The sequence below is a fragment of the Aythya fuligula genome, chromosome 13, assembly GCF_009819795.1.
Source record: "Aythya fuligula isolate bAytFul2 chromosome 13, bAytFul2.pri, whole genome shotgun sequence".
Classification (NCBI taxonomy): domain Eukaryota; kingdom Metazoa; phylum Chordata; class Aves; order Anseriformes; family Anatidae; genus Aythya; species Aythya fuligula.
Window position 1 is genome coordinate 2,970,841 of NC_045571.1, and position 24,260 is coordinate 2,995,100.

At 46.3% G+C, this 24,260-nt stretch overlaps 1 protein-coding gene across 1 annotated transcript; it reads right to left on the minus strand.

Annotated features, from left to right (window-relative positions):
- Nucleotides 1–1,978: 1,978 nt before the first annotated feature.
- IRS4 (insulin receptor substrate 4) lies at nt 1,979–22,847 on the minus strand. Its single transcript, XM_032196385.1, has 2 exons — nt 19,496–22,847; nt 1,979–3,065 (listed from the first exon to the last, which is right to left on the minus strand). The coding sequence occupies exons 1-2, from the start codon at nt 22,845–22,847 to the stop codon at nt 3,061–3,063; spliced, it is 3,357 nt and encodes a 1,118-aa protein (XP_032052276.1). The 3' UTR covers nt 1,979–3,060.
- Nucleotides 22,848–24,260: the final 1,413 nt, after the last annotated feature.

Sequence of the window (24,260 nt, forward strand, 5' to 3'; positions counted from 1 at the left end):
TCTATGGATAAAAACTCCTTCTATATCAAATTGACATATCGTTCACATCAGGAAGAATCTGAAGAGGCATTACACTTTATAGGTATCTTTCAGCTTAAGCTCAGTTGTTTGTACAAGTGGGTACGCTACCCGAAATTACGAGATCTATATATGTTTTGTTTTTACATACTGGGACCATATTTAGCACATCTCAAACCAAAGTACTGCTATGAAACTTAAAACAGCAAGCCATACTTGTCCCCTTTTACCGTAAACTCTAAAGGCAGACGCCTATTTGACACTCTGCTGCTAAAAATTCCTTCCAAGACTACTACATGCTGATAATAAAACTTCCATACCCAGTCATAGACAAAGCTACGAACCCCAAATTGATGAGATATTCTGCATTTAAAGCAGGAAGTATCATGCACTGATTTCCACCACCCCCCAATCAACAACTCAGTTGTTTACCAGCACTACAAATCTATGAGAAAGAAAACTTCTGGGTGTTTTGCTGCCTGTAACCTTCTACGCTAAGTGGCAGAGTAAATGGGAAAGGCTGAGAATCACTCCCCTGAAATATGCTAAAAGCTTCTCCAAATCTTCAGGGAAGCAGGGTGACAAAACCACTCTAAAAAGAAAGCAGCAGCAAGAAATGCATTTTTGACAGAATAAAACAAAAGTTTGTTTAAAAATAAAACCCAGACACGGAGCTACATGAACACGTATTTACTGCAAGTAGCTCTATGGAAAGCCAAGTCAGATAAATATAAACACTATACAGAGCTTCAAGCCAGTCTCCCAAAACCGCAAACGCGATGTGTTTTACAAAGAAAACAACATAACAATATTTACAATGGAAGACAAAGCCAGATCAATCAGCTCAACTTTAAAACAGATCTGTGAAGCAGAAATAGCAAATATAATGAACAGTTTCAACCATATATGTTTTAGTTTGTACAGACAATAACTGTCCAATATCAAATTAAATTTACAGGACAAACATTGTTCCATCATTGGTATTTTTGTACTATACAGCAGCATAAACGGGTAGCTGGAAGGTAGTATATATAGTGATATGTTTTACATATTCTGAAAATGTTCTTCCAGCACAATACTGAATAAATTAGTTGCTGTAAACTAAGAGATTCAAAAAGATTGCATATTTATTATGCCGTACCTGTTAGTATTTGTACCACTCTACTTGAGGTTACCCATTTAATTATTTATTCAGCATTTATTAAATCAGTGCTGTATATTGTACAATGGCAGCCTCAGGGATCTAATATGAAATAAGTGTGTAAGATCATTATTTTCTTCAAAACAACCTTTTCCTTTCACGTTAAAGGTTTAGAACTACCTTCATCCAAATTTTGATTTCCTAAAAAAGATGTAAAGCTTTATAAAAAGCTGTCTACATATTGCATTATTAATTTACGAGACCAAACGAAAGCTATATGGTGAGACAGTATCATGGTCTAGAAAAGTGGTCATATTTTTAATTAGTGTATGTTTAGCAGCAACAAGGAACTGTACCAACTTGAACTTCTCTTCCAGAATCAAAAACAGGTCTGTGCTTTTAAATCCTCTAGCAACAGTTTTTCCTGTCACTAGACACTGTGTAAACTGATTGGTACCATGTGTCAAAAAGAAGTCTTCATGTTTTTAGTGACATGTACAATACTACTCAAAATAGATTTGGGTACACATCACCTAACAATCAAAACTGTACTAGTATTTTCAAGGTTGTATGTTAGAGGTGAGGCAGCCCAACAAATCAGTTGTACAATATACAATGTAGAGGATTACCAGCTGTGTGGTGCAGTACAGCATGAGGATTTGTGTACCACTTCTAAATCCTTTATCAATCGTCAGTGCCTTTTATTATACATTGCATGTACCAACAACTAGTGTCATGCTCTTTAAGTTTGTAGCAGTGTTAAAAAGCCTAAACTCATTTCAACCAAAAAAAAAAAAAAAAAAATCAGTACAAGAGTAAAGCCCTGATTTTTCTGCAATTTATTTTAAAAATGTCAAATCATCATTGTTCGCACTTCTTTAACCAGGATAAGGACAACTGATGAGCCAGTATTTTACTTCTTCCCATTATGCCACGAAGAAAGAACAAAAATAGTCCCAAATTAAAATGGGACTTGGTTGAAAGTAAGATCAATTAGGGTGGTTTCTCTTTAAAAAGCTACAGCTGACAAATATAATGCAGAAGTCACAAACGCTGGATATGACTCTGCACTTCTCCATTTGAATGCATGAACAAAAACCTCATTTTACACAATTCATATTTATAAACAAGTATCTTGAGGGTAAGAACAAAAACAATCTACAAGACAACCAGCCCATTAATCCTACTTTGTACATACCAGAATTCTGAGCAAAAAAAAAAAAAAAAAAATCATTTTAAGCTCTGACATAGACACTTGATTTAAAATACTCTAGCCTATGATCAAGAAATACCTCTTGTACCATGAAAGCAAAACATTATAAAAAAAAAAAAAAGGCAGAAGAGGTCTCTCCTTTTCAGACCAGTTCAGTCCCACGGGTTCTCCCCTCAAGCTCATGTGCACCTCTCCCTCCCTCCTTCCGCCCAGCCACCTGAAAAAAAAATAGCCTGAACTGCCAAAATATTTCTAAACAACACATGTTTTAAGCTAATCACTTGTTAATGTACCAGAGAAGCAAAACCCATGTTAAACAGACAATCGGAAACCAGCTTTGACTTCTCAGAATATAAATAAAAACTAATTAATGGGAGAGGCAGGAGGAAGAAAGGGGCATACAGGAATCTCCTATTAGCATTCACGCTGCCTCCCAAATAGATATGACAGGAAAGACCAAATTCCATCACCAAAGCACAGCTATGAAAAATCTCAATTCAAATTAATTCAACTGTAGAGAGCTGATGTCTATGAAAAACTAATTAAAAGGATGTGTGTCCATGTCCGTGCTGGTGGAAATGAAAGTAGCCGGCTGGAGCTGAGCTTTGCTTCCAAAAGCACCACACAGTTTCTGGAGTTACCAGCAGAAGAGTCTTCTCTTCCAACAATGGTTTCCATGGCAATGCAGTCAGTCTAGAAAGGGGAAAAAAAAACAGTGACATTTTAAGTGCGAGTTATATTGGAAAAAAATGTTTTCTAGCGAGGAGAATACATGGAGCTCATCCATTGCAGAAGTGACAGCTGCTGAATACAGAGCAGGCTTTTCTCGCCGGGGAGGAGGCACTACCAGATGATGCCACGCTCAGACACCCTGCACGGTGGGGAAGAAACTTGAAGGCTGAAGCAGGTGCCCAGGGAGCGCTGCACAGCTCCGAGCTGGCACGTGGACGCCAGGCTGGACCTCGGACTGCGGCCAGCGCCACACTGCTACCCCACGCGCTACGGGAAGGATCAAAGCTTGCAGTTTGCCATCACCGATTTCACTATCAATATTTCATTTAACGACAGCTCGACGCTCTCAGCACACCGGGCTGCACACATAGCAGAGGCTATTACTAAGCTCACAACGCAGCACGAATGCAGAGCAGCTCTGTTCACCCAGATATAATTAAGGCTGCGGCAAGCACTCCCATTCACAACAGGTACAGAACTGCAATGTAAACATTCACTGCAACTCCAGCTCCAAACAAGGAGTGGCAAGTCCCGACAGCTGCGTGCCCTGTCCTCAACTTTTCAGGAAAACACATAATTTAGTTATAATAAGGAACACCTCAGAGTACAGTTTTCCTCGCTAAAAGGCAGTCTGCCACACAAAAGCACATAGCAACGGTACAGAGACATCCTTACTGCTGTCAGCAAAACCCAGTGGCTTCAAACTGACTGGAAAAGGCAAAATACAAGGGCGCTCAGTAAGACGGGGAGGAAATCATCACCTTGTGTTACAGGAAGATACGGGTGGGTGACAAGGCAGAAATGCAAGCAGGAGGGAGGATGCCCTCGAAGCAGAACGCCCGCTCTGCAATTAAACGTGCATATGCCAAGGTGAGAGTGACTCAATGGGCTCCTGAGATGGAAAAAAAAATGATGAAGGGGAGGGTAAACACTTTCTGAAGTGGTGTGAACACAACTTGAGGAACATACAGAAAGTCACATTTCAGCTCGTTACAGACCCTCTCCACTCCCAACAGAGCAATTAGGAGCACTAATTTTCAGTCTGGAGTGGTACTATCTGCCAAATCACTGCATTACAGACTCCCAGTCCTGACAGACTGTCCTCTTCCATCATTTTTATTCATTTTACCCTTTGCTTATCTAAGCACAACACTTCCTTCAGCTGTACATCCTCCTCCTGGACCACTTACGTATCCAGCACTGTCTTTTCCACTTTGCATTTATGCTCGCGAAACACATGGTCTGCAGCTACTGTGTCAACCAACATCTCTACTCTTCTGACTGCTGCACCAGTTTATGATTCCTCCCTCCTCAAAGTGCAGAGGCAGCATTTGCAAACCCTTCTGCTTCTGTCCTCTTGGGCAAGACTGAGAGCACTGTCCTGTGCCGGGCAGTGGTGTGGGTCACTTCGCTCACATCTTCCTACCTCGCCTTCAAGGTCTGGTGCACATGTCTGCAGGGATCTGTCTCCTGGCATTACAGGGGAGCAGGGAAAGGCAAGTTTGCTATCGGAGCAAAAACAACAGCTAGCATAAGAGAGTGAGTCGTCAGGAAGCATCCAGTAGAGAAGCACAGTGTAATTTCTCCTCCCCAAACCACACTCGGGGAGAGCTCCCGGCCAGTGGGAACTGCGCTGCGGGAAGGCTTCACTGCTACCCGCAGGGAGGGCAGCTTGACCTGCAGGAACAGGAGAGGGGGGTTCTCAGCTTAACCCAGGCTGTGCTTTCCGGGGAGGTCACAAGGAAATCAGAGCTCAGTCTTGTTTTAAAGAAAGGTTAGCACTCAACTACCTCTGCCCCAGGAATACGCTGAGGAAAATGTGACCAACTAAAGAACAGGCAAGTGTTATGTAGTATAATGCAAACCTGTATGTTTACTTACATAGCCAATCACATGAAGCATGCGCTTGTTAAACACACAAACTCCACCCTAAGTTAAAGGAGTTCTGATTTCAGTCCAGCTAAAAACACCGCCTCTTCAAAAGAAAGAAAACACAGCAGAAAGCTCGGCTGGGCTGCCCCTGCCCGGGTAGCTGTGGCACCCCCAGCCCAGGCAGCGGCTGCTGGGACTGGAAAGGCCCCAGGGCTGGAAGCGCTGCAGAGGGACGGGGGTGGGGGGGGACGGGACCACAGCTTCAGGGGAGCCCCCTGTTGTGTCCCAGCACCACCCACCCCAAGGTTGGGGTTGCTGAGCTTCGTTTTTTCAAATGCAGAGCAATTTCCAAAATAAAGCAACTTGTTTTTCATAATTCAAGGAAAATACAGCCAAAAAAAATACACCCTCAACCCAAAAATCTCCATTTCTATTATTTCAGACATCATAAGATCACTACAAAAAGCTATTGCTTGTTACACACAAAGTGTGATGTGGTTAGTGATGGCTTTGTTTTTACAAAAGCCAAGTGAAGCTATTATTTTTGAAATAGTTTTCCCCTTTAGAAAAATATTATTTTGTTGTAGGACCAAAGGATGAAAACACGCACCACAGCTCGCAATGAATCACACCTCAACAACCCGTGCAAGGGAACCATTACAACAGTTGAAGCTTCTGCATTAAACTTACCTTCAGTAAAAATTAATATCTCCCAACATTCCCCCCACCCCTTCCTTGCTTTGCACCTATGAGCTTACATGAAAGGAACTTCAAAAACCGTCTCTGCTTTTGTCAGTGCATTTTTCCTCCACGCCTAGCACACAAGGCACACCTGAAAGCTGTTTGACAAGTTATTCTAATCTCTCCACGCATATCCCCAAAACATTCTGAACAGCAAGGGACCGGTTGTTTGAACAGGACAATCCCATACGGCACAACTCGCTATTTATACCTAAACTTTTTGGAAACTTCTATAAACTCATGCCAAATTACAGTTAAGATGCTTGTCAGGGCGGGGGGGAAGCTTAAGAACAAGAAAACCTGCTTAGCTCCTAACTTTGATTCTTTGAACAAACCTGGCAAAAACCAGAAGGCAGCACAGTAACTAATTTGGAGGTAACTCATCACAGCCCCAAGTGACACAGATTAATTTATAGGAAACCAGAACAAAGTGTCCTCAGATAAGCTTCGCAACAGCTTCTGAATTCCCTGGATTACCTGGCTCAGGTGCAGCCTTACACCACCGTCAAGTGGCTTCAGAGCCTCCCCTTCCCTAAACTCTGTGCTGTGCGTTAAACAAGGTCTCATTAATTTGTTCCCCTTCTCCCTGTGATTATAAACCACACTTTTCATGGTTCCTCTTCGTTTTTAAGCTAAAACAAAATTTGTGGCAACTGCAAACAAACAGAAGGGAGTCTCGCATAAACATTACCTACAAGCTGACAATAGCTTTACAAAGCCTGGAGTGTTTCAGACCTGGGGCTGTGGCTTGGTACCACTTCTTACAAGCTGGAATTTCAGTACTGCAGTTGGAGCAGAGCAGCTGGCTCATACCCTGACTCATCCCCTCTTTTGGAGGGGGGGATAAAAGCATCAAGCATTTATTTGTAGATAAAAAGTGCTATATGTATAGGTAGCAAAAGAACTCCTGAGACCTGACTACACCAATAAACCCACCCGAAATCCAAGGTGGGGCAGTGACTGAGGTCTTGCGAGGTTCCCCCCACCCAGCCCCTGCGGCACCTCTGGAGCCGCTCCTCCCCTGCACCACCGCAGGGCACCAACACATCCCTGCCTGGAGCCCGAGGCCAAGGGGCCAGTCCTGCAGAGCCAGGGGCTATTTCAGCAGTGGCAGCCACAAAGCCAATGTCCATTTCCAAACCAGGAAGCTGTACGAACTCCAGCTGATGCTGTTCCCCTCGCGGCATCCTCCCAGGACGATCTGCAGCAATCCCCCCATCACCAACAGGGCCACCAAGCGCTGGCTTTGTTGCTATGAAGGCACCTGGAGCTGCGCAGAGCACCGCACGAGCACATACACAAGAGAAGTTAATCAGAGAGCTGTAAAATGGGTTTCGTGTTAATGAGAACAAGGCTGATGTCTGTTGTGCTGCTGATACCCAGAGCCACCTCTGTGGTTCCCCACTAGAAGATGCTCAGGAAAAGCCATGGGTTTATTTAGCAAGGCTACAGGAGCGCTCAGGCACTCCCCAGGGATTCTTCTCCTCCACACCTGGTTTTCTTCCACCTTTTGACTAGCCAGTCAAGGAAGGTAAACTAACAGAGGACATGAAGTGCTTGAGGAAAACAGTACAGCTTCTGCAAAGTCTGATATCTTATTTCAGTCTCCCTAATATACGACTCATCAGCCAACAATTTGCAATGTTCGTCATACAAGCACAAGACTTTCTGATCAACAGTAAGGAACAGATTATTAGCATTTCGTTATAGATACCGTATGAATGTATTTGGCTCAACACTGAACAGTAAACGAAGCAAAAAAGAAAGTAAATCCTAGATGTGAACTAGCTAGGAAAAGAGGAATAATGCTCACTGAGTAGCCCAGCCATCCCAAACTTCTTTACTGAAAGGGTTGTGAGGCATTGGAACAGGCTGCCCAGGGAAGTGGTGGAGTCACCATCCCTGGAAGTCTTCAAAAGACGTTTAGATGTAGAGCTTAGGGATATGGTTTAGTGGGGACTGTTAGCGTTAGGTCAGAGGTTGGACTCGATGATCTTGAGGTCTCTTCCAACCTAGAAATTCTGTGATTCTGTGATGAAGAGTTTCTATACAAAAGCTTCATCCTTTATTCAAAATTGACTCAGAATCTCGAGAATTAAAATTCAACTTCCTACGAGCATTTAGTATGGAAAATGAATGCAGAAAGCATCCAAAAAAATTCACAGATCACCTCTCAAAATATATAAGTAGAGTTTAGATAACTAACCCAACATTCTCCTCGTTACACAAGTCTATTTAAATTCACCAATTTAAGATGGGATCGGATTATAAAACTACACACAGCTGTCATCTTCCCAGGGAGTAAATAATCAGAAGAAAAGGATCCAAAGGACAGAAAAGAAACTAAGAGGGCAAATATTTAAATTGGGATGGCAGCAGGCCGTTGCTCAGAAAACCATTTAGCTTTAAATTAAGGAAGGCACAGAGAAAGAGCTCTGCAAGTTTTCTATGAAAAAAATCTATAGTTTTATAAAAATCAGGGGCAGAGGATTAGATCAGTCTTAATTATTTAGCCTGCAAACCCCGTGTGTTCCATTTGAAAATGTATCAGATGAGTGTATATCCAATTTACACTTCATTTCCTGCATCTGAATTATTAAGCTCGTACAAGTCAGGCCACTTTAAAACAAACCAAGAGGTTTTAAGAACAGAGCAGACATCTCCTATTTCTCTCAAAGAAATCCATGCTAGATAGTGTGTTTTTACAGGAAAGGCTTTTACTGACATAATTTTGCAACTGATTCCTGAAAGGATAAAAGCTTTGCTTACAGAAGATATTAATTTAAGATAATTAAATGCTTAAAATCTCCATGTCAAAAGACTAAGGCAATTTAACGCCTTCTGGAGAGCGCCACTGAAGCTCTCCATTTCCTGAACTTCAGGTTGGGGGGAAACCAGAGTTAGCTGGACTTGCACAGATCAAAAGCATCAGAACAGCCCCGGATCTGCTTGCACACGCGGCCATCCCATGCTGCTGTTGTTCAGTAGACCACCAAACCCCAGCATGTTGTTTACGCCGCCAGGACAGGGCAGAAGGACGGTGATGGATTGCATTTCCAGCCTTCCTCAGAGCATGCCGGCCTGGCAGGGGGAGGCAATTTGTTCAAACATTCCTCACAAAACATGAATTTTTTTTTTTTCCCCCCAGATCTTACCAAATACACAGTTACTATCCTACACCATTTTCTTATTTGAGATTGATTTTAATGGTATAGCTTTAGACCTTGCTAGAGGCAAAAGGTGTTATTTGTGGAAGGAATTTCTGCTTAATTTGCACGCTCGGACACCAACCCTACAAACACGCAGCAGAAAGCCCGACATTTACTGGAGCCGCTGCGTACGCAGTTACTCTGTAGGTAACCCAATCAAGGCCCCGACACAGAAAAACATCCTTATTTGGGAAGTATGTTAAACTACATGCTTACCATTAAGCACATATTTCGCATACTTTCTTCATTCAACAACAAAGCTATCGTGTTCGACTTCAGCTAATGAATATATTTTGTACCTATGACTTGACTGACCTTTCCACAGGCAAAAAAAAAAAAAAAAAAAAAAGCAAAAGCTTGTTTTAAAAAACAAAAAGCAACTGTTACGTGATCCACTTTTCATTACGTAAACTGTTTGAACTGATTGGTAACAACATATCTGAGTAAATTAGGTTTCTCTTCCTCCTTCAGATGTGCTTCTAAAATTTACAAGACAAAGTTACTCCTATAAATACTTCATGTACAGTAATTCACTCAAAACACGGTTCCAGTATCCTTACGCTCAGCAACTTCACGAGCTAAAAAAACCTCTCCCATGCTTTAAGAGCATTTTTATTTATTTCGCAGAAATGCCTTATCTTCTGCAACAGCAGCTTCTTTTTCTGTTTTAATAAACAGTAGTGGAGTTTCTAGGAAGGCATTATGCACACTCCCCAGCTTCATCTCCTTTACGAATCCTATTCCTAGAATTAGGAAACTTACATGCAGTTTTGGCAGGGCCTGAACACCAACTCAAAGTGCTCTCGACAGCTTGATAAGTTGTTTTTTTTGTTTTTCTGAAAACTGAACTTCAGTTTCAACATAGCAGGACGATGCTAAGAATTAACTTCTCTCCACTTAAAGACACACAAGTTCACAAGTTCAGATTTTCATGTTACAGAAGAGTGAAGAAGTCCTGCTTTCCCAAAAACACTTTAACAATACATGTGTCAAGATACTCTGACTGACCTCCTAAATTGCACAAAACATAGCTAAATTTTAGCCCCAAAAACTCCTGTTTGTGCGGCTTATGGCAACACGACCTGCTACAGTTCACTCTGCTCTGGTGACAAAGGTTAGGAGTCTGTAAATGTCAACAGAGGGGAATACATTTCCTGCCCCTGCTCCTTCTGCAAGGCAGATGTTAAGAACTGTTGGGAAGCAAATAGGAAAAGCAAACAACCACGTCAAATACGGGCACTGAGCAGCACGTGCAGTTCCAATTCCCTCATTCAGAAAGGAGCCAGAATAACTGCAAGAGTCAAGAGCATTGCAGAAAAACTCATGAAAGGTGTGCAACAGCTTCCCTGTGAGGAACTGCCAAGTAAGAGCCTGCACAGAGGTCCTGGGATGTATCAGGAAATGAAAACATACAGATATACCGTACGTCCCCACTGCGTGAAGGAACTGCAGGAAGCCTCTGACAGCACACAGGCTAAGGGTATGGCACAGGAGGATACGACATCTTAAGTGGCATGGAGAGAAAAGATAGGGTTCGTTATCTCTGCCAATACACAAACAAGGGGCTGTCAAACAAAGCTGGGTCCAAAATAGACACGAAGAGGTCCGTGTGCAGCATGCACTGCCTCCGACCAAAGGCTGCAGTGGCTACAAGGCGTTACACAGGATCAAAGAGGTTGGAAAAGTACTTGGATTAGAGATCCATAAAGGATTATAACACAGACAAACTGCATCAGGCTCAGGAAATCCCCAAGCTGAAAAAGAATCAGAGGCTGGGAGTATGCTTGTGGGGAGGTGTCTGTCAGCCGGCCCTGTTCTTCGGCTGCTGGGTGGCGTCTGCTTGCAGGCACAGGTCTTTGGTTTGAGCGAGCAAAACTATTCTGATGAACACACCTGAGAGATAAAGGACAGTGTCACTCGTGACTAAATAACCAGCTCCCCGCCTTCCAACTCACCTTTTGTGAGACTTTTCTATGGAACGCGCCACATCTGCCAGTTCATCCTTAGCTCTTCCCAACCCCTTTAGTCACCAACACTTGAAAGCGCTCAGCACTTTCTCTTCTTTTGCTTCTATTATCGTAAATGACCATCAGAGGCAGAAGCTTGCTACGTGGCCACACACCACGTAACGACACCATCCTCAGCCGTGCACTTAGCCCACGTGTGCCTGCACAGAAATCTTGCTATCAGCCACTACGTGCTGCCACACAGAGCAGTGGCACACGCTGCTTTCTGCCATGGTGAAATCATCACTTCACTGAGTTCAACACCCCAAACCCTGTGAAGAAAGAAGGCTGTGCACTAAGTACACTTCTCACTCCCAGCACATGCACGACAGCCAAGGATAGGGCCTTCAGCTTCCAGGAGCAGCTCAGGGGCTCACCAAGGACAGAATTAAACCGTGCCTACACACAGACGAGTTTTAACCAAGTGAGCCTACTCCTGCTTAGCGTTTGCCACGTGGAACTTGCCAGCATTGGTACTTCAGCCACTTACACCCGCAGCGGTGACATGTGAATCAGTCCTCACTGCTACCACTGCCAGACCCACCCGCAACCACCAGTGTCTGTTCAACCTGATCTACCAACACAAAATTCAAGTCATTTCCTCCTGCCACAGCTGTTGTGTTACGCTCCGGCTCCCACAGGCAGTTCTCAAGCAGCTGAAAGCGCCACAGTGGCGATCAGCTGACCCACACCTCCTCCTTGCAAGGGACCCTGCAATGCAAATCCCAAAGGTGAATATATCCCTGCGAGCCACGCTACTGCCTCCCGATCCCAAATCCCCACTACAGCTCCTCCCCAACACCAGAAGATCATCTGGATCTCAGAGATGCCACCCAGAAAGCTTGTGAAAAGAGGCAACAGAGCAGCCCCAGCACCCCATCCGCTTTTGGAGCAAAGTCTCGACACGGGGTGCAGGTCCATATCGCATCCACACTACCTAGGGTGACCTCGTGCTCCACTACACCTTCCTGCATCCCTGCTGGCACCACGTCTGTCAGTCCCACAGCTGCAGGAAACCCAACTGACAAGGAGAAAACAACAACACACATTCCACCTCTGAAAGGGAGAAGTAAACACCGGGACACGCTCCTGACTCGGAGATACATGTTGGCCCACATTCCTCTCCCCGAGATTAATATCCTGGCCAGTGTTCTGACATTTACCTCATCCTCTCCAAGTCACTTAAACCATTACAACCACTGTATTTATAGCTCTCTACCTCCCATCGCTCCCTGCCAGGCGCATACCCTCCCGAGCGCCTCTACCAGCTTCCTTTCTCGCAACCGTTCGCAGGCAGCCTTTTATCTCTGCGAGGCTCGCTCTTATCTCCACTGCCAATGGCAGCAGCCTTGATCTCTATCTCACCTCCACCCCAGCACATTAAGTTTCATCCATCTCTTCAGTTTCATCTTCAGAACTGTAAGCTCTTGAGGACAGGGACTACCACGTGTGCACCCGTGGCACAGCGCGCGGGCCCTCAGCCCTGCCTCCCCGTCCAGGTTCTGCAACAAGGAGCAGGGGGCACGTCTGGAGCTACAAGCTTCCACCGGCAGATCCCCTGTCCTACTCGAGCCCCAACTACCTCAAGAGCAAACCTATTCAGTTTTTAAACGCATTTCTGACTGCTACCCTGTTCACCACAATCTGCAACTTAAAAACATCTGTTTCTAAAAACAAACAAAAAATGCCACCACCACCCAGAAAAACACCACAGAGTGAAATACGGGTGGCAAATACCTCCTCAAGTCTCTCACACAAAAACAAATACTCTGGGAGCCCAAACTCAGCAGTGAATACTGCTGTTGAAAACCCAAAAAGCTTGCAATTTTTTTCTAACCGACTTTAAACACAAAGAAATCCGTAAGCATGGAGCAAAGTTTCTTTCTGGCCCCTGACCCTTATTTGTTTGGGCTACTGATAAACAAGCTGCAGACGAGCAGCAGTAGTCCCAGCCAGTTCCTGCATCAGTGCTGATGGGTGTTTTACCAGCATCCAGCTTGTGCTAATGAATGCCCTCAGCACACCCACCCCCATACCCTCTGGTTACTCACACAGGTGCCCAGGCCTAAGGAGAAGCCTTTCTCTACTCTTTCCTGCTTTACTGGGGCCACATTAGCTCAATCGACAATGAGGTGCCACAGAAATCCTACTGGTTGTCAATGGCTGAAATAGGGTTCTCACACGGCTCACGGTGGTAGTTCTTGCTCTAGCATACGGCAGGTGCTCATTTATTTAACGAAGCGCAACATCATTAAGAGCTCTACAAACTCCGGGTATCCCAAGGTATCTGTTTAAAGAAACATCAGTTCCCAAAAGCATTTCAGGCTCAGGCTATCCGGTGTCCAAGTTATACTGCACATTCAGCTGTTGAGCAAGAGCTATAAACAATAAAGCACGTTGGCTCAGCATGAGCACGGGAACAGAACCGCACTACTCCCTGTGAAAGGAGGATATCATTCATTAGTGCCTCAATAAATTCAGAAGCAAAGTTTACCAGTTTGGTATTTATAAGTTCATGATAGACACACGTACACGATACCGTGAACACAAGCAGCATTCACCTTTCAGCAGTAATTAAAAAGTTCTGAATGTTCCTGAGTCACATCAAATTGTATCATCACCTTGGAATTATAGCTAAATCTTAACCATATTAATTTCAGTATAAAGCATCTCTTTCAAAAGCCCTTTCTTCTCAGAAGATTAAGATTAGCCCTCACACTTAACTCACAACTGACTGGCGCACAGCACACGTGTACTCATGCACAAGCAAGCTGGATTGTTAGCAGCCAGCTATATAGCAGAATTACTAGGAAAACCAACTTTGGAATTAATCAACTTTTGTCCCTCAAGATACAGTTCAGGATTTAACCGGGGCAGAAGACTCTTCCCAGCAGTCTATTACACTGCTACTCCCGGGGTAATTAATGTTCCACCCAAAGCAAAATCTCCACAAATCCAAACACTTGTATGTTCAAGATCTTTCAGATAAGATATTCCTATGATGTCGAGCAACACCTCTGCGATGCCTTTGATGAGTCAGGCTAATTTACTTTTGTCTTCCCCCTGCCCTCAAGAATGTCACAAATCCCCACTGATCAAGGTTCTCAGCTAACCTGTAACCACCTTGAAGCTCAGTGACCTTTACAGAGATGCACGGCTTGATTAAAGCTAGAACATACTTTTTCCTTTTCCCCTATTAATTGCTTCTACCTGTAAGGCTCTGCTTTAGCCAGTAAGACAACAGTGTACCATCATCATTGGATTGTTGCTAACGTGCAAAAGCTAAATGCCAAAAAAAGCCAAAGAGCAACTTGCAGGGTGGACAACAGGACTCACCTCCAACCAGGTTGTTACCATTTGACGATGACTCGTAAGCTAGAACTACATTTTTGGGTCAAAACAGCAATAATAATACATCCCCAGGCTCCAGAAAGCTTTCCTCTCTCACCTCCTGCCTTTCGGTTTTATTGTTCCACTTTCCTTTGGATTGAAGAATGGCACACGTGATCACAATAGTATTCAAAATTGTAGGATTTGGATCAGAAAAAAACAACAGCTTTCTTAGCACAACACACTGGGCAGCATTCAGCAGGTGCTTGGGAGCACCCCATGCCCACAAACAGCGCACAAGCACACACCAAGTCACAGCACAGCACGACGACCTCTCGGCACCATCCAAAACCTCAAGGCACAAACCCTCCCTTCCCAGCAATCAAAATGAAGAAAACTTATTCAATACCCTTTCACAAAAAAGGGCATACGCAGAGCCTAAACCCCACCAAGCTGTACCCACAGCTAGCAAGGGGCCCTGGGACATCACAGGAGGGACAGCATGAAGTTGTGGAGGCAAAACTGAAAAGGCAATGACATATTCAAGATTTCACTGCAAGACTGAAGGAGAAAAAATAAAAAAGCCATTTGAACCAGTACTGGTTTCTCCTGGAAATCCCAGTGTCCGGCAGCAGTGCTTTAACCTACGAGACAGCTACACACAGAATTTTTTTTATTTTCTTTTTTTGAAAGTCTAAAAAGCCACGTGACCATTAGCTGCAACTCTGGATGTAAAATCTGGAGAGCTGATTTTCCAAAAGCATTTCAACACTCACTACCAGTACTCTCTCTCAGCAGCAGGGGAACATTCTCAACTCAGATTTTCTCACCCAAGCACCAGTAAAACCTAGCTGATTCTTGGTCAAATATGTCATAATTAACTCACTCCCACACCACAAGACAAAAATCTGTTCTGCCTTCAGTAGCTCGTATCCTACTTGAAAAAGTTACCCTGGGTATTTTTAAGCATAGCAGTAAGTCACTCAAGACTGTTAAAGTGGCATCTGTTACAGCAAGATTTTTTTTTTTTTTTCCTTTCAAGAATTATTATCCCTCCATCGCTTACAAGATTCAGGCTACATGGCTGTGTTCAGATGTATTTCAGAAGAGTTCTTCAAGTTATTTTTAAATGGGTCCCTGCCCTAAGTATTCCTCCGATACAAATGAGCCTCAGTTTGAAGCAAACTTCCAAAAACCACTGGTCTGAAATCCAAAAGGGGCAGTTATTTGTCTGGTATCCTGTAAACTGTAATTTACTATATTAGTAAGAGCTAAAACCTCCAGCTGCTGGATTTCTCAAAGTGCATATTGTTTACCATGTTCAAGATCCTGCATTTGAAACACAGCAGCTCCCATAAAGGATCTGGACAACTTAGACCCAAAGTTTTGCTCTACAGCTGTACTTGTTTTCCTGCCTCCCAGCTCCCCAGAGAACACACAACTTCTCACACAAGTCTAACACAGGAGTAGATTAAAAAGGATTAAAAAGGTGAGGAACATTTAAATTATAATCTTACACTTTAGCAAACTTCTGAAATAGCATCTTAACATGCCACTAGAAAATCAGGTAGAGATAAGATTAAAGAGTGGGTATAAAATAGGCAGGTAGATACGAAGCTGAACATCACATTTACCCTGAACAGTCTGTTTTGTTTTTTGTAGTTCAGGATATCTTTGTAGATTGAGTATTTCTAATTATGTCTGTAGAAACTTTTATTATACATGACCCATTATGCAGTTTATTACCACCCCGTTCTCATTATCATCCGCAGTTTCTACGAGGTCCAATAACAAGGTGTACATTAGCTAAGCCCTGTTTGAAGTAGCTTTTGTGTTCCGTACTCCTAGCACAAAATTTCATGACTCAGATTCATGTAATCAAAACTGCAAACCGCTTGCTTCAATATTGTGTAACAATTTCATGATGAAACTGTTTTGCTAATGACCTCCTTAAACTTCAGGCATTAAGGATCACAACCTTATTTTCCTTTTAGCATCTTTTTCATCGTAAAACCTGACCTCAATTTTGCTTTAACCCTAAATAAAAGTTAACAGCAAGCCAGATGTATTTACTTATCATGTTAAATCAGCGCTCTCCCTCTCCTCCATCCACTTCATGAATGAAGAAGGGGAAAAAAAAAAGTTAGATTCACATCAGTGAACCTGAACCAGAAGTAGTTTGGGAATTACAATGAGGGTCAATGATGCATTGGAAATCTCTCTCCATTTCACTCTCAGCAGTTAGGAGAATGCAGTTGAGTCACTGCACACAATATCCCATTTAGGCAAACAAAAACAAAGCGGAACAGTGAATAATCAGATGTTGGGAAGTGTTCTCCTTTGAGTGCAAGTACAGTTTAGGGAGAAGAGATTAAAGTTCTTTACCCAATAGAATTTAAAAGATACAAGATAGCTCCTTCCTAGGAAGTAAAGGGTAAATGCATCTGCTAAATATTTTCCTTAAGAATGTATTTGACCACACAGATGATTTTCCAGGCTAAGACTAAAAGAGCTGGGATGTAGGAATAAAGACAGCACTTCTGCTAAAAGTCTGCAAAAGTATTAAAAATATTAATTACACGTAGGGACACACTGCACCTCCTCAGGACATAAGAGGTTTAGAAATGGAGATTTATTTCCACTATTCAAGATGGAATTTGAAAGTGTTTTTTTTTTTCCGGATTACACATTCTCTTAAGTATTGAATAAAAGCTTCACTGCATTAAAAACTGATAAGCTGTTTAAGGAGTACACTTCTACAGTTATGCTTGCTATAGCTCAAAAACCCGATTTAAAGTGAGAATGAGAACTAGTATTTTTATAATCAGTAACTTTAAGTCATTGTTAAAGAAACAGATACACACCACCAATTTGCACCACTGTATTTATGTTTGGCAAGCTGCTTTTAGCCTGGACTACTCCGAAATGTGTCCGCCCCTCTGAGAGGCACCTAGAAATGCACAGTGTCCACACCCCGCCTGCCCTCCTCCTATGCACCATGAATACTGGATGCTGTCTTTGTCAAAAACTGATAGACCTTGTTTTGAAGCACTCTTGTTTTTTTATTTTTAGGACTAGAGGGAAGCCACCGACCTAAGCTCTTACTATTCTCATGCTTTATTTCCTGCCAGTGTCCATGTTTTTATACACAGCTTCTCTCACTTCATTCTAATGCATGCCATTTCCAGAAAACAGACTGACAGCAAAACACACCAGCAGCAAGTCTCCTTCCCCTCCGGACCTTGTAATAGACAAGGAAAAAGCCCCAAGCACAGGCCTGTGGATATTTTGCTGTAGCTGCAGTAAACAAATCATTTAACTTAAGTACAATTCCTGAACAGTCTCTGGAAAAATATTTTTAAACACATATTTACAATACAGCCAAAATGAAATCACCTGTTTGGTGCTCCCCTGCTTTTAAAAAATTTTACAAGTTTAACAGTCATATGAGGGGAACAAGGTCCAGTAGGAATTCTGCTGTCTTTGGGGGGTGCTTCTTCTAAAAAAAGAAATCCACCATGGCAATCAGGGTGCCTTTGACTTAGCGGACAAATCTTTGAAGTGCTGAAAGACTAACTTTGGAAGAAAGCACTCCTTGGACTGGCAACTTTCAACGTCTTCTAAATTTGATTCCAACCAACAAAACAAAGCAGGGAAAAAAAACCACTGAGGCAAACCACACATTTCTGAGCAGCCCCAAGCACTGCTGCCAGACTTTGAATGGCATGCTAGCTGAGTCAGGCTTACACCTTCCCCTATTAAAGGCTACACAATTTTAAGCTCCTACACTACCTTCTGCCTTTAGACAGTTTTAAAGTGAAACTAGGAAAAAAAAAAAAAAAAAAAAAAAAGCTATCATTTCAGGGGTTAGAACTGTAATTAAAAATACAGAAGGCAGGAACAGCCTGCCCCTTTACTGCTTTCTCTATTGACAGAGAAGTAGACAAATATCAATGTCCAACAACGATTAAATATTTCCTCTTAGTAGTCATCAATTATTGACTACACACACATTTGCAAAGAGGAAAACATTTCCAACACACAGTTTTCTGTCTGGGTAGGTGAATTACTGTAAGGAGCTGAGTGGGCCACTAATACCAAAACATGGATTATGCTTCCAAAGAAAACGTTACAGTGCAATGAAGCACTTGCATAAACACTGCTGGTTAGGCAGGGGACATACACAATACCACCAACAGGTAATTATTTTTTGCTCTCATTATGAGAGCAAAAAGCTTAAGCCATGAATAGGAGCGTCCCTACTCCTCCTGCCCATCCCCAACAGCCTAACTTTTTAGGCATACCTCTCACTACTTTACCTTAAGCTTGGTCAAGCTCTACTGCCAACCTGAAAGCTAGCAGCCTGCTCTCCAAAGCTTCAGACATAAAATACACCCCTCTGAGCCTGCTCTTCCTCTACCACAGGCGCTCCTCACAAGGCAGATCACTGCACAGCAGGAGCATTACAGCTCGGCTAAGCCCCCAGACACTGCAAGAAGGCGGCGGACTCGAGGGTACAGGCTGCAGGAGCCCCTCACCACCCTCCCAGCCAGCAGCAGATGGCTTCTCCTGAGGATACAAGGATATTTAGGGGACCAGAACTCAAAAGCAGCATACCAAACCTTCGAGGGAAAAAGAAAAGTGAGTTGTTTACCTAAGATTCAATTAAATAAATGCGGGCAGATTTACACATAGAAAGCCCTGAAGTACACATTTCACCCACATTTATTGACACGAACAGATCTAAGCCCCAACTTCTGATTTCTGAACCCAGTTTAGCAGTTCTCAGCTTCCTATCCACAACACCAATTACAAAATTTCAATCTCAAACCAGGTGAGAAGTCATTTGGTTATAAGAAGGGAAGAAGAGGAAAAGGAGGTGGGGGGGAGGGGGGGGGGAAGCATCATAACCTCAGGACAAGAAGTCACAATACAAAATACAATCAGTGCTTATACTAGCAAAATTCTTTCATAAAAAGCCTGGGCAGATGACAGGTTGATAACACCTCCCAGGAGAGTTCCATCACTCTGTATACCCTTTAGGCCAAGGACCACATCCTTTTTTGTGTGTTCATTCAATGTTTAGGTGACTGCACTACTACCAGTTGAACTAGATACAGAAGATTATAGAAGCATGGACCCTATTTTGAAGGCCACATTTCAGTATTAAGTAAACAATCTAATTCCTATAGTTAAGCAAGCATGAAAGGAAAGTGCTTTTAAAGTTACAAACCTTTTCGCGCAGCGTTACACTTCAGACCATCGGACCTGGTGAAATCTATGCTTACGTAAGCTCCACTGTCCAAACTCGAAGTACCATTTTGGAGATGGCAAGTTGGCGTTGCAGTACTTGCCTCACAGCTTATAGGATCATCGCGTAAATTCAGAGCAATGTAGTTTAAGCCATTCTGAAATCCAGTTGAGGTATCCCTGGACATTTTGCTTTCCTGACCATCAGAAATGTTTTCATCTGGTTTCAACCAAACATTGTCAAATGAGGCAGAGCTGTGTCTTTTGCTACTATCAGTAAAGAAAGAGGAGGAAGTCGTCACAGTCCCAGCAGAAGAGAATGTTTCAGAACTGTGTCTCCTCCTGCCTTGGGGATCGGCTCGGATCACCTTCGGTCCCACGGGAGGATCGGAGCTAGGAACAGAGAAGCTACTGCTACCAGCGTATCGATCGACAATGCACAGTCTGTTAACTATGGAAGAAGGACTATCAATCTTTACTCCGTCGTCAGATTCGGAGGCAAACGGCCGCGGTGGCGTCGCTGCCATGTTGAATGTCATCTCCGTGTAATCGTCAGTCCTGTTACTCGCAGCGCTAACACAGGTGGTACCAAAGGAGAGCCGAGCATAGTCAGGATTTGGTTGGTTTCTAGGAATACTGGAGCTTGCATAAATTGAAATATCCGTTAAAGAGTTGGAAAGTTCTTTCGCTACTTTTGGCGACTGTACATCCAAGTCAACGCTCATATAATCAGAGAGCGGGGACTGTCTGTGGTCACTACTCGAGCCCAGAGATGACGGTGATCCCTCTGCAGATAAGGAATAGGGTGTGTTACTTGCCTTTTCATTAAAATCGATATTTATGTATTCACCAGGACTTGCTGGCTCAGGTGGAACTGTACGATCATACATTCTCGGGATAGTATTGCTTCCCCTCGTACCGAGCGGGAGCCTCGTTGGCCTCGTAGCCCTGTTCTGCACAAGTCCTCCTTCTTCACCTTTCACCACTGGCGACTTCGAGATGCCATTAGACAGGGCTTCGCTGTTGATGCTTTTTACGTTTTCTGGTCCACCATACAGGAGTTTTCCAGGTGAAGACATTGGAACATATTCGCTGTGGTCACCATTTTGTCCTGATAACGCCTTAAAGCTTCGGGGCAAAGAAAAATATGAACTGAAACCTTTGGAAACAGAATTGTTATGAATGTAATTTGAATCACCAGGGTGCTTTGGAGCAGAATTACCGGGAGACATATCCATATACTCATTGTTTACAATCTTCTCATTACTTCCTTTAGAAATAAATCCAGTTAAAGGACTTCGTACGGGTGAAGAGCTCGCCTTTGGAAACATCATCATATATCCTCTGGAGTCAACCTGAGATGGTGACCACGAATTGTTTATCTGTTTTGGAACAGACATACTTTTAGGAGTCATTGGCAGATAATCACTGCTACTTGACAGAGAAGATGCAACTCCTGGCATCATTGGCATGTACCCATCGTCCCTAGCTTTACTCCTGCTTTGGTTGCATACAGAGTCAAGATTACTGTCATTGTATTCCAATTCATGGTTACCTTTCAGTTTTGGTGTTTCAGAGTACAGCAGTCGCCCATGATTTCCCCCAGAGTCTTCATCTAACGAAGCCGTCGTTTGTGTCGTTTTCTGCTGCACTGCTACTGAGGTTGGTTTAGTCAGAGAGTAAGTTCTTTTCCTGAAACACTTTTCAGCCTCCATATAATCATCTCTCAAGCTATCGTCTGCTTGCTGCTTACTCATGGACATGTACTCACTCAGACAATTCTCCTCTCTGATAGGTGGCGTGTTTCCCAGGGAATCTGGTGTATTACTCCTGACCCGAAAGTACCTGAAATCTCCAGGGCTGGAGCCGTACTCATCAGAAGAGATGAATCCCCCATCGCTTGGGGAACCGCAGACAGAGGAGCTAGAAGGCCTGGTCAACATATCTGAAGCAGAGCCATGGCCGCTACTGGAAGAAACACTGATGGGACTGGTAGTGGAGGGAAAGTGAGACACAGGCAGCGACGCAGAGCGGGTGTGATATGACGAGCTGAACGCGGCTCTAACGTACCTTCCGCTCCCTTCTTGCCGGCCCAAGTTCATCCTTGCAGTATTCAGGTGGATGAGGCTCCCCGTCACTGACCTGAAAGGCCTGGCCATGGTGCCTTCTCCCTCGCTGGACGTTCTGAAGCGATAGGAGTTGCTGCTTTTGGTGGTCGGAGGCGTCCCTCCAACAACGCTCTCAGTTCTAGACCTTCTCTGCAAGCCCGTCTGGCTGGGGGGCAGGTTGCCCAGGTGCCTCCTAGTGGTGATGAAGGAGATGGGGTTGGTGCCGCCACCACCACCAGAAGACTGGCTTTTGCTTCGGGGCCGGAACTCCGCAAAGGCCTTTAACGCTTTCATGGTCTCCAAAAAAGTCTCGTGCATGTTCTGGGCAACCACCGAATCGTCCACTTGCATCCAGAGCTCTCCGGGCCCGATGGAAGCGGATCTGCCCACTTCGATGAAAAAGAAGTTCTCCGAGTGCCCGCAGCGGCGGATGTTCATCAGCTGCAGGTGGACGGAGGGCACCTCCGAGTTCAGCTTGACGAGGTGGATGGCCTTGCTGGAGAGGCACAGCCTGTACACCCCGGTCAGGTTTTTCGTTTGGCCCAGTCCTTTGGGTTTCACGTTGACCTGCCACACCTCCTTGAAGACGGTGCCGGGCCTCAGGGCCGCCCCGTAGTGCTCGTCGTCCTCGTCCAGCTGCTGCTCCGCCTGCTCCTCCTGCTCCAGGAAGCCCCTCTTGCTCTGGCTCATCAGCTCGCTGATCGCCTGGTACCAGGCCTCCTGCTCGGCCTCGTTCTCCGCCAGCATGGCGAAATACTCGTCCTTGGTGTACAGGGCGATGATGTGCTTGTGCTTGGCGTCCGCCCGCCGGCTGACGGTGAAGCACTGGTAGAGGGGGATGACCCTCTTGGGCGGGGGGCAGCACAGCCCCGCCGCGCCGCCGCCGGCCCGCAGGCTGCTCTTGAACTTCTTCTCGCTGTCGTAGTACTCCAGGCGCGCCGGGGCCAGGCGGCTCTCGGCCCGCAGCACGAAGTACCGCTTGTGGCCGTGCTTCTGCTTGCGCAGGTAGCCGCACTTCCTCACGTCCTCCCCGCCGCGGGCCGCGCTCCCGGGGGGCTGCCCGCCCCTGGCGCCGCCGCCGCCGCCGGCCTCGGGGGGCCCGCAGAGCGAGGCGCTGGGCGAGCGGCGGAGCAGCAGCAGCAGGTGGTGGGGCTGCGGCGAGGGGCAGCGCCCGGCCTCGCCCGGCTCCCCCTCGGCCCCGGCGGCGCCGTTCACGCCGCTCGCCATTTTAGCTGCCGGCCGGGCGGCGGCGAGCCGGCCTCACCGGGAGAGGAGGAGAGGAGCCCCCCCGGCGGCGGGCGGCGCATAGAGGGGAGGGGACGCGAGGGGAGGCGGCCGCGCGCTGGGGCCGTTGCAGGAGCCGTTGGGGCCGTTGGCGCCGCGGGTCCGGCCCCGTCCCCGTCCCCCCGCCGCGCCCGGCTACTCGCGCTCCCCCGGGCAGCCGCGGCGGCGGCACGGCGAAAACATCACGTGACCCCTCCCCGCCGCCGGAGGGAGGGGGGAGCGCCCCCGCGCGGAGCGGCGCGGCCGGCGGCCAATAGGGAGCGGAGGTCTGAGGCCGGCGGGCCAATCGGAGGGAGGGGGAGGGATCCGAGGAGGGGCGGGGGAGGCCGGAGGCCCGCGGGGGTGGGTCTTGGGCCGGAGGAGCCGGCGCTGATTGGGTGGCGGGGTGCTGAGTGGCGGGGCGGTAGCCAATCCGCGCCTCACACACACAGCGCCGGGAGGGCGGGGGCGAGGCGCTGCGTGGAGTCGGCGGCGCGAGTAACACGCAAGGCGGTGCGAGGGGCGGGGAGCTCGGACATGATTGGCAGCCCCCCCGCCCAATCAGCGCCGCGCGGCGAGAGCGAGCGGCTGACGTCGCCGTCCCCCTCCCCCGGCTCCTTTTTAACACCCTCCCGCCCCCTCCGGGCGGCTGGCGCTGATTGGCCGGAGGGCGCGGAGTGGGCGGGGCGAGCGGGCGGGAGGGGGCTCCGGGGACGTAAACAAGGCGGCAGCGCGCGGGCGGCCGTTGGGGTGCGCGGCAGCCGTTGGCCTTTTGCGCACGGCCCAGCTCCCCTCCGGCGCTCGGCGGGCCCAGGGACCCCCCCCCTTCCCCCCCAAAGCCACCCTCCGGTCCCGGGGTGGGGGTGCGCTGTGCTGCGGGCTGAGGGCCGCTGTGTGAGGAGCGAGGAGCAAAACCCTCTCATTTTGCGGTCACACCGCGAACGGACGCTGGCGTGCCGTTAAATTGTCTCCCCGATGAAGTGTTCGCTCCCTCCCCATACAGCGCCCTGCCCTCCGCCGCCGCCCCTGCAGTGTCCCCGGGAGCCCGGCGCTGCCCCGACCCTGCCCCAGCTCCTGCCCCGAGCGCTGCACCCCCCGGGGCTTCGCCTTAATAAAAGTCCCCGCAGCAAAGCCGGGTTTAACTGGAGGCAGGGCGCTGTGTGTGTCAGTAACGTACGTGTAAAAGTGCTGTTTTTTTTCCGCAGTCCAACTGCAGAGATCGTTCCCCCAGCCAGGACCCCTGGCCACACGTCTCTGCCCGCTCTCCCTGTCAGTCACTGGCCGCGATGTGCTCGGTGAGCTTTCAAGACTTCTTTGTCTGCTTCACCTATGATTCATTACCGAGATGACAACTCGAACCAATTCTTGACACCAACT

What these genes read in the sequence shown, in the direction of transcription:
- IRS4 (XM_032196385.1), bottom strand. Translation starts at nt 22,847, where the DNA reads ATGGCGAGCGGCGTGAACGGCGCCGCCGGGGCCGAGGGGGAGCCGGGC.